The following is a 14,384-nucleotide window of genomic DNA, read 5'->3' on the forward strand; positions in this document are numbered from 1 at the left end:
GTGAAATCCACTACAACAACCACATCTTGCTTACCGAGCCGGTGATGCTGGCCTGGGAGGCTGGGTTGAAGATGAACAAGGTCACCTGGAAGATGCCAGTATTGGTGTAGTGGTGAGTCACGTTCCTGTTGATGGACACACTAGCTCCAGGTTGTGTCTCCGCCGTCAGGTCAGTCCCAGCACTGACCTCACCATCACCCCAGGTCACATTGTAACCCAGGACGTAAGTGGGCAACTCCTCTGGCGCTGATATTGTTATCATTGCAGTCGTCTTGCCTGAAGATAAACCACATGTTGAAATGTCCGAAGTCTAGATATGTACATCTGTTTACCTGCAACTACTACGTGAATGTATTCTAAAAACAAAGTTGCCATACCATCAGTTCGTCAGCAATTACCCAAATACCCTGTATCCTCTTACTGTTATTATATCCTCCTACTCAGCTTTGACTTCCGGCATCAATAATCACCGGGTGAATCAAGTTTCATATCTTCTCTCATTCTTCCCTTTACAGCTGCCCTGATAACCCGTGCCATTAAAGCATTGTATCCATCGCATTCTCAATCATATCTGACAAATTCCTTATTTCACATCATCCACCCTCCTAATTTTACTTCAACCTTCAATACAAGCAAGTGTTCCTGGATGCCCATTGAAGCACTAGTGCGGCGAGAGGGACGGATCTACTGTGTCCTAATAATGACCATATCTCTTCTGTCGCACATTACGGTATTCCCTGTGAGTCAGTAGCATATTAACCAATCTACTCTGCCCTTCAGGAGTCATCATCTTCTTAAGTAACCTGTATCTTTCTCGTCTTTTTGTCAGTCCATAATTACATTTACCACTTCATGCACATATATGCTGTGAAAACTCTCAATCTTCTCAGTGTTTATTCCCTGGTGTAAACATTCAGATGGTGAAAAGGAGACAGTAAAAACAAAATGGGATGCAAGTGGGAGAAGGCATATCTAACATGAAGCACAGAGAGAACCAAGTGTTGTTCAAACCAGAATTAAGTATCTTGTCTTAACATTACATTTAAGCCTTTTTTTTAGATTATATTTTTGTTAGTTTGAGAAGTATAATGTTCATTACCAGATAGGATTTGTATACATACTCTATAGATACAATGTGTGGCATCCTATACATTAACATACTTCCATGCTCTAGCTCTGTTTAGCCTAAACATACGTTTCCAAATGTACATATTCTCAATATCAAATGAATATCAAATAAATTTGTATATCATTTCTTTACAGTTTATATCATATCTTTGAATTCAGTTATGAATCATGCGTGTTTTTCACGGACCTTTTTCATCTAAATTTTTTCTTAGTACATCATGCCATGTTATCAACAATATTATCATTTATGATCACCATTATCATATATTAAGAATTAGAATTTCAAATTCAACAGTCTTGATTTAAAACATATCATGAATTTGTCAAAACTAGACTTCAGCCAAAAATCGTTTCAGGTTTTTTTTACAAAACTTGAATATCTAATGTGAACTTTCATAAAAGCTTTATAAGCTTCGAGAGTGGGTGAATATGAGCCTGGCTTCAGTAACTGCAACCTACCAGGAGGCAACACCACAAGATCAGGCAGCTTCAGACTCAGGTCTTCATTCATCAAGGGTCGAACCACCACCACCATAGTGGTCACAGGTGGGGACACTCCAGCCTCGCCTGACCCCGTCATGCTCACACTGTAGTTCCCAGCCTGGAGAGAGACAGAGGTATCACATGATACCACAGCTGTGCTAGAAGGCATCTGTTTAAACTTAGAGATGTCTGTAATGAGCACTAGAATGACTTATTCCTTTATGAAGATAAAACCCACATTTCTTGAAGACTTGGATTACATTGTCCCAGTAATATTTCAAACCAGGACAGGTCATTCTTAAACGGCACTAATTAATACAAAAATGTATCGTTACAATGGAAATCAAGGTTCCAAGAAAATGTGGTTATATATTCGTACACAGTTCACTTAATATCGTCCATGTTCCACTCAGACAGCAGTATAACCAACCAACTTACTGATTGGAAACTGTAGATTATTGATGGTGAGTCTTTTGTGATCATTTCATCCTCAACAAACAAGGTGTATTTAGCGGGTCTGCCCGTCTTGACCACAGCAGTGAAGTTGATAGGCAATCCAGTCTTAAACACGTTAGAAGCCAGTGGTAGGGCATCGTCTTCCACTAAGTATTGCACCTGGATCTTCTCCATTGTAAGATGATCCAATACTCTTACCTGAGAGGCATTAAATTGGAATATTATCAATTTACATGTGAATTTTAGAATATTTTGTCCCGGTTTGCGTGTAAGATGTTGCTCTATAATGTGCTGTTCCTATTCACCAGTAAAATATTGAATAAGAATATTCTGACCTTAAGTAACAGTGAGGCATTACACTGATAAGTCCATATGATTTCCAAATTCAGAACATCTCTAAACTCTCTCAGTGAAGCAGTCATAGCTTTTGTCCTCAGGATAATCTTCGGTACTGCTGAAACACCCCCTGAACTCCAGAAAATGAGATTTTTTCCTAAGTAGCATAAGAAAATGAAATCAGAGCAAGAATTTGCTCTTCAGTGGTAATTTATCATTCATTACAACAGCATCTTAATCGCTCACCTTCTTAGTGATGTCGACCTGAGATATTGGGTTCTTGATGCTGAAGGTGATTTGAAAGGTGCCTGGCTGTGTGTAACGGTGGGTCAAGTCCTGTGATACAGCACCAGTGGCTCCAGGAGGCGTGTGCTCCCGCAGGTCAAGCCTCGTATCTGCCTGGTTATCACCCCAGGATACGGTGCACGTCACATTGGTCGGCAGCTCCCTTGCAGCTTTTACCACTACCACAACATCTGTTTCAGCTGTAGACATGACGGTAAAGAGTTTAACGGCAGCAGAATATTTCTTAGACAAATATCAAAAGTAATAAAGTCAAAAATCATGTCACTGTTTAGATATCCCTTCTGGAATTTGGATTAAAGTGGTTCAGTAGTTTAACAGATGATTAAGATGTGAAAAATTAACACCAAAAATTACTTTTCCTTTAACAATTACCTGCCATCTTGGACGGCAGTCGAAGTCACCTAAAGAAAAAATCAGAAGGACTCCCTCACAGACCATCTCTCCCAAAACTGGTTCAAACTGACCTGGTAGTTTCAGAGTCGAAGATAGAAATGTGGAAAGAGTAACGGACGGACGGACGGACGGACGGACAGATAATAGATGATTTTCATAATAGATATCATTACCATAGATGTTGCTCAAGGTCACTGGAAACCATTTTGCTAATGGACTACCCAGCGACCATCCCCACCAGCTTTGCTCCATATCAGATCTCATGTGTCAGAGAAAGAGGCTGACACGTGAAAAGCTAAAGCACGGACAACGTACATTTTTTATAAAGTCCATCAGGACAACGTGAATAGTGATCAAGACAACTGGAAACAGGTATTTCAAAAGGGATAAGCCAGTAATGAAGAGAAATCACCCAAAGACCATCTTGGCCAAGTTTGGTCCAAATTGGCCCAGTAGTTTCAGAGATGATGATGATGATGGCTGTCGTACCGCAGTAAGACACGGGGCCTTGCCTGTAGGCGGCCCGTTCAGTTTCAGAGGAGAAATTAGAAAGTGAAAAATAACTGCAAAATCATCATACTGGGACGTCATGCTTAATTCTTAAGTCTTGTCAGAGCAAACTAGTCTTATAAACAACCAAATAAAACAAAACTAGAGAAAGAATATGAAAATATACGAAGATATCTGACGAAGGGAGAAAAGCTGAGGACCTCAGTTGACTTACCTGGAGGCCACACCACCTTCTGTGGGACGATCACCTGTACGTTATTCCTGGCCAGTGGTCTCGCCACCAGCACTGTGGTTGTCACAGACGGAGACACGCCAGCCTCGCCAGCACTCGTCATGCTAACGTTGTACTCTCCAGCCTGGCATTACGAGGAGCAAGATTTAGGCTAATGAGCGAAAATTCTTGTCATTTCCTCATTTTCACTATATCTAGCAACAAGTGTGTTATCTGTCATTCAGCTTTTGGGAATCGTGAAGTAGAGAGGCTAAGAGCTTAACACAAAAGGCTTCCTTGAATTAAGAACTTAGCACAAAAGGCTTTCTTGAATTAAGAATTTGGCACAAAAAGCTTCCCTGAACTAAGAACATAGCACAAGATGCTTCCTTGAATTAAGAACTTGGCAAAAAAAAGGCTTCCTTGAACTAAGAACTTAGCACAAAAAGCTACCTTGAACTAAGAACTTAGTACAAAAGGCTTCTTTACACTAAGAAATTAGCATAAAAGTTTCCTTGAACTAAGAACTTGACATAAAAAGCTTACTTGAACTAAGAACTTAGCACAAAAGGCTTCCTTGAACTAAGAACTTGGCACAAAAAGTTCCCTTGAACTAAGAACTTAGCACAAAAGGCTTCCTTGAGTTAAGAACTTAGCACAAAAAGCTACTTTAAACTAAGAACTTAGCACAAAAGGCTTCCTTAAACTTTGTGTCATACCATTCTTGCTTGCTGTGATTCAAATTGAGACATACATTACTGAGCATAGAAGACAAGAGGTTATCGTATACTTATCATCATATATTGAATGACTTACAGCAGAGAAAGTGTAGGTAAGTGACGGGGAAGTGTCTGCTTTCACGTCTCCATCCACGCGCATCGTGAAGTTATGCGGGTTTCCAGTCGTCTTCAGAGCAGTGAACTTCAGTGGTACATCCGTCTTGAAGACACTACTGGACCATCCTGGGGCGTCGGCTTCACGCTGGTACATCACCTGGATCTCGTGAATGGTGAGGTGTTCCAACACTCGTACCTGAGGAAGATTTTATTCTCCTCCTAAAGACTGATTACATGATTTAAGGGAAAGTGTCTGATGTGCTGTGTTCACAAGAGAGAGCTGGACTGATAAATCTATTCTAGTTTTTTTTTTTTTTGCTGGCATATTCATATAGAACATGTCATCAAAACGGTAGAAACCTTTGAAAACGGTGGCACGACCCTTGAGCAAGACGTAACGACCTTGACTATCATAGCATGACCTTTGACCTGACCCTTCAAAACTAGAGGTCATACTACTCAAGGGTGGTACCGTCGCATTCAGGAAGCTCAAAAACACTTACAACGAGTCATTTCATATCAAATATCTTCAAGCAACTCACTGCCTTGGTGATGCTGGTCCTGGACACAGGGTTCGAGAGGGAGAGGGTGACCAGGTAGTCCCCAGGTTCCTGGTAGTCGTGGGATATGAACCGTGTTACTGATCCTGACCTGCCAGGGAGCGTGTCCATTATCAGGTCCAAGTACGTGACTGTCTCGCCATCGCCCCAGTTGACCGAGCCATTCAGGTGAGTGGGCAGCTCCTCCAGTGACGTCACATTTACCACTGCAGGAGTCTCTCCTGCCGGAAATATCAGATGATTAATCATTCGGCCTCGAGTCTGCGCTCCAATCAGAAGCAGGGAAGGTGTACCATACACAGCAAGACGAACATGTGTATCTGACATCAACCAATGGGATACACATCATTTGCACTGTACAGTATCTGTCACTTAACTTTGACCAATTTACCGTTGCTCTCGTGAAGTTAGATTTTTCATTTGACTACTTTTATTGGATGATTTATATGAACGTAGCAAAAGTGTTGTAAATGGCAACTAGTAACATACAGGTAAAATGATCTTCCTCAGTTATGACAGATGAAGTGTGAGGAATGTTAGAAAGATTTCCATCCCAGTTTTTGTGGATAAATGACTTATCTTCAGACGAGAAACTCTTCACAGACTCTCTCTCTCTCTCTCTCTCTCTCTCTCTCTCTCTCTCTCTCTCTCTCTCTCTCTCTCTCTCTCTCTCTCTCTCTCTCTCTCTCTCTCTCTCTCTCTCTCTCTCTCTCTCTCTCTCTCTCTCTCTCTCTTATGAAGGATACCATTTTGATTTCTTCAAAACGGACATATCAAAGATGGGCCAATGGACCTCCCGCTGTCAATTTTTCTCATGTGTATTCCTATCAATCTGTCTATGTATATGCCTTTCTATCTATTCATCTACCTACCTATCTATATATCCATCTATCTATCTATCTTTCCATTAATCTACCTATCCATCTATCTATCCATCTATCTATCTATCTATCTAGCTATCTATCTATCTGTCTGTCTATCTATTATCTATCTATCTATTCCGAAGCTTCTCTGCTTCACTTCACATGAAATATCCCAGTAATCCTTGTAAAAGAGAACCTCTCTCCCGTAGAACTATCGTTGGGCAAGTGATGTCCCTCTCCGGATGGCTATTTAGCCGGCATCTCCAGCCATAACAACAGTGATGGTGAACTGTTGCATTTGTTTCACACAAGATGGTCTGTGGTTTTAGCTTTCCAAAAGAAGGAACAGGGAAGGGGTCTAAGTGAGGATATTCCCTCTAAGGTTCAGTCCTCTGTTCTTAACGCTACCCCGCCCCTTAACGTACCACTGCATTTTCTCCTACAGATTTGGGAATTATGTAAATCTTCTATTCTCTGATTATGTCATTGACATTATCTTTGTTTTATAAACTATTGTAAAAGTATTGTAAAAAAAAAAAGATATAGTAATCACTTTTATGTGTAAAAGAAAAAGAAAGTACTTACTATGTCAGTACAATAATCTTAGGAGCTGGAGCTAAATTGCTGAAACGTAGATTCTCTCTCTCTCTCTCTCTCTCTCTCTCTCTCTCTCTCTCTCTCTCTCTCTCTCTCTCTCTCTCTCTCTCTCTCTCTCTCTCTCTCTCTCTCTCTCTCCTCACCTGCTAGGTGGCTAGACGTACGCACTTGTTTCTCTATAACTCGGTTGTATTTGCCCTTACTATTTGTCATCTGTCCTTGATTAATGATTATATCGAAGGACAAATGTATAGGCATTGTTTGTAAAAGTAAAGAGAGTAGTATGCATTCGTAGTTGCAAATATCAGGTTTAATTAGAATAGATACTTTAGTGGCTAGTCCGCCATAGCTTCCATCTTGTGTTTGGATCCTTAGTTGTATTTTTTCTTTCTTGCGATATATTGTTTGTTGATTGTTTCAATTGTATTTCTTAGTGATCCCGACCTAGTTATTTACTTAGATATTATAAGTATTAATTTGTGTTTGTTTTTTAGAAAGGTTACTATCGACTTTTACCGAGAGGTAGCTCGTCTACATGGTCTAGTATGTCAACCTAAACAATTATCTGAAGACATAGCCTGGGCTAATATGTTAAGGCATCGAGACACACCGTAACTGAAGGCGGTTTGGGATCGTGATATATGGGGTCCTGTCCAGGTTTGAATTGTGCCATTGTAAGTGTACCAGTGTGAACCAAGGTGATTATTCTGTTGTAACTGAAAGTGATAAAAATCTTTGTTAAGTTTAAGCCATTGTACTTGTTGTGTGGTTAGGTCAAGTCATTTATTGTATTGCTCATAAAACAAAACCAACACAGTGTCAATTATGGCAGAAAATAATGTGAGCAAGCTTTTGGAGTCTTCAAACTGCAAAATTTGTAACAGTGCACTAAAGATGAGGCGTCCCAATTAGCAAGCATGTAAAAAATTCACTTAAGGTCAAGTACTAAAAGAGAAATACAAACAAACTTGGTGGAAGGGCTAGAATCTATTGTTATATGAGGAGATGAGGAAAGATAGGATAAAGAATGTTGACCTGACGCAGAGATGGGTGTGAGCGAACGTGTTATGTTAGAGAAATTAAAATTACGATTTGCGTTAGAGAAATTGCAGATTGAAGCAGAGAAAGAGGTTAGGTTGAAAAAGATAGACGCTCATGCACAGATGGGTTCCAGGAAAGCTAATAATGATGTGGATGCCAGAGTAAATGATTTACCAAACTTTATATTAATTTACATGAGAAAGACAGACAACAGGAAGTCTGATCGGCCCACGACTATGTTGTCTGAAAACAGAAGTTTAACTTGACAAGATGTAGTTCCACTCAGTAGTTTTTTAAGCGATCATCAAATCCCCGCTGCTACACATCAACCTTCTAGTGTCCCCTTTACCGCTGTCGTTTATATAGTTTATTTCTGGCGTGTTTTATAAAACATTTGTCTAAACTACTTTTTGAGGTATATGTAGTCTTAGCATTCACTGCGTTTGACGGTAACTTATTCCAGTGCTCAACAAACCCATAGAAAAAGGTTTTCAAAAGTCCATGCTATATCTTTTAGCTTTGAGTTTTATTCCATTTTTCTGTAATTAAACTTTCTTATATCTGGAAACGATGTTCGTGATTTACTTTATAGAACTTGTTCAGAATTTTGAATTCTTGGATTAAGCCGCCGCGAAGTCTACGTTTTTTTAAGGGAAAAGATCCAATCGTTTTGGCCTTTCTTAGTATGCCAGGTTTCTAAGAGATGAGATCAATTTTGTCGCGTCTTTATACTCGCTCTAATTTTTCCTCGTCTTTTATATAGTTTTGGGACCAAATCTGAGCTGCATATTCAAGGTGTGATTTTACTAGAGAATTATAAGGTGTGATAATTTTTTCAATGTCTTGTAATCTATGATCCTGGCTGTGAAACCTAGCATTTGGTTGCCTCTTTTACTTCCTGTTTAACACTGTTTAGTGTACTTCAGATTGTTGCTAATGACAACTCCAATGTCCTCTTCTTCATTTACTTTAGTTAGAGAGTTTCCAAATAGTTTGTATTCATAACAAATATTCTTGTCTCCAAAGTGCATAACTTTACACTTGTCTACATTAAACTTCCTTTGCAATCTGTCTCACCATTCTACTAGTAAATGAAGATCTCTTTGAAATATTTCGCAGTCTTGCCTGTTTACATTTCTACCTGATAGTTTAGTATTGTCAGCAGATTTGGAGATCTTAGAAATGACATCAAGTTCTAGGTCATTAATGTTTATTTTGAAAAGAATTGGGCCGAGGACGGACCCCTGTGGCACACCACTCGTTACATCTAGCCAACCTGACGCTTCGCCGTTTAACAGTACACGCTGCTTTCTTCCAGTAAGCCAGTCTCTGATCCATGGACCTGTGTGCTGTGAATTTATGTAAAAGGCTCTTGTGAGATACTTTATCGAAAGCCTTTTGGAAATCTAAGTATACTACATCACACTGTAATTTTTCTCCCAAATTCTGATGAATGACATTAAAGAATTCCAGCAAATTCGTCATGCAGGATCTTCTAAAGCGGAAACCATGTTGGTTGTCAGATATCATTTTGTGTTCTGGAAACGTGACAATTTCATCTCGTATTATTTTTTTTTCATCATTTTATCTAACATTGACGTAAGGCTAATTGGGTGGTAGTTCAAGGCACACTTTTTGTCTCCTTCTTTTTTGATATAGGAGTAGCATTTGCTGGCTTCCAGTCATTTGGCACCTGACCATCCGATAGAATTTTGTTGGGTAATTTTGTTATGGGATATATCAGCTGTCTCATGACCTGTTTTAAGAATCTTGGAACTGCGTTATCTGGGCCGTTGGATTTGTTAGGATTTAATAGGGCCAGGTATATAAGTACTTCAGAGCTCAATATTTCTCTAACCTTCAACTCTTCATCAGATCCTCGAAACATTTTCATTGGTTGCAGTATTCGAGATGTTTGTTCAGTTGTGAATACAGAGTTTATAGAATAATTCAATATGGTAGCCATTCCCTTGTCGTCAGTAGTTAGTGTATGTTCATTTCGTAGGTGTCCAATTTCTTCTTTTACTTCTTTTGTCTTATATAGTTGAAGAATTACTTCTGATAATTCTAAACTTTCAAGTAAATTCTTTTTTCTTCATCTCGTTTACTCTGTTTTATGACATTTCTTAGTCTCTCTTTGGATTTTCATTGATTCCTGGCGATTTTCACCATCTCCCATTGATTTAATATCCTTATATGTATTCTTTTGGCAAATTAGTCCTACTGTTATTGTATCCATCCATGATGGTTTTGAAATATAGCAAGTTCTCTTCATAATTCGTGGAATATGTTTATTTTCAATCTCAAGTCGTGTGTTTTTAGAAGTTTTGTTCAATTGGTGCTGCAAATTTTGTGTCTAATGTTTTCAAAATTTCCTTGTCTGTAATCTGGGATCAAGAGTTTGTTGTCGTTGCTTTCTAAATCTAAATTCATCTCGACTCTAATCAGTTTGAGCAAATGATAACCCTGAAAGATTGGAATAAAGTTACTTGGTAATTCTTGTTCAGACAAAACTCACATGTAAAGCAAGACAGAAATATACATGTTTAGATATAACTGAATATGTTGATCATGAAGTAGTCAAAATGGCTCCGTTAAAATCTGCTCAGTTGTGTCCAGGAGTCTACAGGAGAAGGTTTAGAGGTCTGAAGGATGAGCAGACTCATTTAGAGTTGGCTAGATTGTGTGAGATAGAACTGACAGGTGTTGTAAATCTGAGGATGCATAAAGCATGGAAGGCTTGAGGCAAATGATTTTGTCAGAGCATTTGAAAGATTTAGTAAATCCTGATATTCTATATGATGTTTATGAATAACGAAGTTTAGAATCTGAAAGAGGCTGCATACTTAGCGGATCAACTAGTAATTGCGTATAAAGTGTACAGGGAAGAGACGTCAGACAATCAGTGTGGATACAAAGAATTTAGATATTCGCCTAGTGACAAAAGGTCAACTAAACCAAGTGAAGGGTTCAAAACAAGGTTCAAATTATATCTATTATAAGCAAAATATGGGTGTTAAGGTACAAGGTGACCAAGGGCAAATGTTACAGAGTCACAGTCAAGTTCTAACAGACCTTTGGGTCGGCAGGAGAGGCCGCTAGTGAGATACTATTCATGTCGGGAAACAGGTCATGTCAGAATTGAGTGTAAAAACATCTCAAAGTCAGCTGCGTTAATTGTTGCTTGGGAGAAGCCTCGGAATATCCATAGTGATATAAGATAAGTATAAACGTGTGGTTAGTGTTTAACTATCTGTGATTGAGGGAGAGATATCACTGCGAGAGTGGCCCTAAGAGGAAAATTACTAGAGACACTGGAGCTAGCCAGAGCGTTGCCCTCAGAGAATTGCTAAAGTAAACCGCAAAATCGTACTTTGGTGAGTAGGCCAGTATAATTGTGTAAAGCAGGATTGACCGTTCCACGGTATTAAGTTAACCTTGAGACTGGACTTGTTAATGGTAAAGTTGGTGTGAGTGATGAACTTACTATCCATGTAGTGGACATGTTGTGAGGAAACGATCTGGCAGGAGACAGAGTAGTTCCAGAACCAAAAATGATTCATAATCCCTTTTGATCTTGTTGATCCTAATTCTGTTGCTATGTTTGTTCCTAAAACAAACTTCGATGTCTGTTCTAAAACTGATAGAATAGAAACTTCTGAAGATGTAAAGGGAGTTCCTGATGGAGGTACTGGTACGTTCTTATCAGACTTACGTCTTGTATGTGATGATGATCATTGTAATGTGACAAATACTAGTGTATATCCTGCTTGTGTTGTTACTAGAGTTATGACTGAGGCTAGAGATGTAGATGATATAGAACTGGGTGAACTATTTGAGGAGGGGTGTGATGTAAAGTGACGTGACAAAGTGGAGTTTAAAGTGGATTATTCTCCAAATTTCAAAGTTAATAAAGATGAATTGATAAACCTTCATTTGGAAAATACTAGTTTGAAGGATGGTTGGAATGTAGCAAAGAGAAATAGCCAGTTCAATGATGAGTCAGGAGGATGGATGTTGATCAGAAAGTGGAGGCCTCAGAGTGTTACTACGTTAGATCACTGGAAGATGAAAAAGGAAATTGTAGTTCCTCGTGAGTATAGGAATAATATCATTACTTCATTCCATGATTCTAGTTTATCTAGACATTTAGAAATAAGGAAGATTGTAAGTAGACTACTGACGCATTTTTATCAGTCTGGTATTAAGAAAGATGTTGCTTATTTTTTGTTAAAGTTGTCCAGTTTGTCAGAAAGTAAGGAAACCAAATTAGATTATTCATCCAACACCACTGAAACCAATCCCAGCTCTTGGCAAACCTTTTAGTAAAATCATAAATGATTTTGTTGGACCTTTGCCGAAAACTTGAAGAGGTATGATTATTTGTTGACTATCATGCGTTTGTCAACCCGTTTCACAAAGCAGTTCCGCTGAGAAGTATCTACACCAAAATATTGCAAGAAAGTTAGTTGAATAATTTTCGCGGGTAAAACTGCCATAAATAATTCAGTCATATCCAAGGAGCAATTTTACTTCTACTATGAAAAAAAAAAGTTTTAGATGGACTTCATATTGAACAGAGACTTTCCAGTTCATACCACCCTCAGAGTTAAGATAGTTTAGAACAGTTTCATCAAACATTAAAAAACACTTTGATAATTTATCGTGAAGAACTTGAAATTGATTGGGACGAGGGTGTCCCGTTAGCTCTGTTTGCCTTGAGAGCCGCTGTGCAGGAGTCGATTGGGTTTAACCTATTTGAGCTTCTTTTTGGTCATGATGTGAGAGGTTCATTGAGTCAGTGATGACTCTCCAAAGTTTCTGAGTTATGTTAGTGATTTCAAGGGAAGACTGATAAGAGCTTGTGAGCTGGTCAGTGAGAACCTGAAGGAGACCCAGAATGCCAGAGCCAGAGAGTCTCATCCAGGAGAGATGTTACTGCTGGTGCCAGGTAACCCTGGCAAAGCAAGGTATAGTGAGTGGCCCGTGGCCAGTTGGAGAGAAAGTACGAAGTATGTTTTAAACGCACCAGATGGACGAAAGAAGAACCAATTATGCCTTTTGATTCAATGAAGCCATTGAGAGAAAAGTGGAATGTGAAAGGAAACATCGTATAGTAAGGGAAGAAGCGAGTTGTGGATGCATAAAGGTTGATGATGCAAAATTTGATGGTCCAGATAATGTTCAGATAGGTAGATGTAAAGATGAAAATTTGCAAGTTTCTGAGACACTGAGTAAGTTAGAGAGTAAGTTTGAATATTTTGACACTGCACAAATACGTGAAATTGTGGAAAGCATGAATTAGTACAAGTCATTGTTTCCTGATGCCACAAGAAGAGTGAGTGTTTCAATTCATGATGTAGAAGTAGAAAATGTTTCTCTGATTAAATAACATCCTTACCGAATGAGTCCGAAGAAAAGGGAGATAATGAAAAGGAGGAAGAGTACATGCTCGAGCATGATTTGACAGAGCCAAGTAACAGCCCTTTGAGCTCACCAAATGTAGTAATTCCTAAGCCTGACGGTTCTCACAGATTTTGTACAGACTATAGGAAGATCAATAATGCAACTAAAACGGATTCATATAATGTCGCATCGGTGATGCGATATTTGTGGCGCAAGTTCGATCTCTTGAAAGGATATTGGCAGGTGGGATTGACGAAAAGGATGAAAGCCATCTCAGGAATAGTAACCATGGATGGCTTATAACAAAAAGAAATGTTACCTTTTTCATGAAGAGTCGTAGTAGTTCTTTTCAGAGGATAGCAGACGAATTGTTGCGTGGTGCTGAGAATTGTTATATATATATACATAATTGGGTTTTCATACTATTCTCCATTTCCCGTGTTAGCGAGGTAGCGTTAAGAACAGAGGACTGAGCCTTTAAAAGAATGTCCTCACTTGGCTCCCTTCTCTGTTCCTTCTTTTAGAAAATTAAAAAACGAGAGGGAAGGATTTCCAGCCACCCGCTCCCTCCCCTTTTACTCGCCTTCTACGACACGCAGAGAATAGGTGGAAGTATTCTTTCTCCCCTATCCTAGACTGAATGCAGAATGGGAAAAGGTGAGAGCAAAGGACGTGAGGGAAGTGGGAGAGGAATGGGATGTATTTAGGGAAGCAGTGATGGCTAGCGCAAAAGATGGTTGTGGCATGAGAGGCGTGGGAGGTGGGCAGATTAAAAAGGGTAATGAGTGGTGGGATGAAGAAGTAAGAATATTAGTGAAAGAGAAGAGAGGCATTCGGACGATTTTTGCAGGGAAACAGTGCAAATGACTGGGAATGTATGAAAGAAACAGGCAGAAGGTGCAAGAGGTGAAAAAGAGGGCAAATGAGAGTTGGGGTGAGAGAGTATCATTAAATTTTAGGGAGAATAAAAAGATGTTTTGGATGGAGGTAAATAAAGTGCGTAAGACAAGAGAACAAATGGGAACATCGGTGAAGGGGGCATATTGGAAGGTAATAACAAGTAGTGGTGATGTGAGAAGGAGATACAGTGAGTATTTTGAAGGTTTCTTCAATATGTTAGATGATAGAGTGGCAGTTGTAGAGTGTTTTGGTTGAGGTGGTGTGCGAAGTGAGAGGGTTAGGGAGAATGATTTGGTAAACAGAGAAGAGGTGGTAAAAGCTTTACGGAAGAAGAAAGTTGGCACGGCAGCGGGTTTGG

The 14,384-nt window shown here is 39.3% G+C and overlaps 1 protein-coding gene across 1 annotated transcript in view; it reads right to left on the bottom strand.

The window, feature by feature from the left end:
• LOC139749898 (uncharacterized) overlaps nucleotides 1-14,384 on the bottom strand; it is a 321,502-nt gene that overhangs the window by 186,107 nt on the left and 121,011 nt on the right. The window contains exons 8-14 of the mRNA XM_071664295.1: nucleotides 5,202-5,440; nucleotides 4,640-4,855; nucleotides 3,827-3,968; nucleotides 2,650-2,888; nucleotides 2,050-2,265; nucleotides 1,588-1,729; nucleotides 35-276 (exon numbers count right to left, since the gene is read on the bottom strand). Coding sequence (XP_071520396.1) covers nucleotides 35-276; nucleotides 1,588-1,729; nucleotides 2,050-2,265; nucleotides 2,650-2,888; nucleotides 3,827-3,968; nucleotides 4,640-4,855; nucleotides 5,202-5,440 — 1,436 coding nt within the window. The remainder of the gene's footprint in view (nucleotides 1-34; nucleotides 277-1,587; nucleotides 1,730-2,049; nucleotides 2,266-2,649; nucleotides 2,889-3,826; nucleotides 3,969-4,639; nucleotides 4,856-5,201; nucleotides 5,441-14,384) is intronic.

Source organism: Panulirus ornatus, chromosome 8 (assembly GCF_036320965.1).
Source record: "Panulirus ornatus isolate Po-2019 chromosome 8, ASM3632096v1, whole genome shotgun sequence".
Lineage (NCBI taxonomy): Eukaryota > Metazoa > Arthropoda > Malacostraca > Decapoda > Palinuridae > Panulirus > Panulirus ornatus.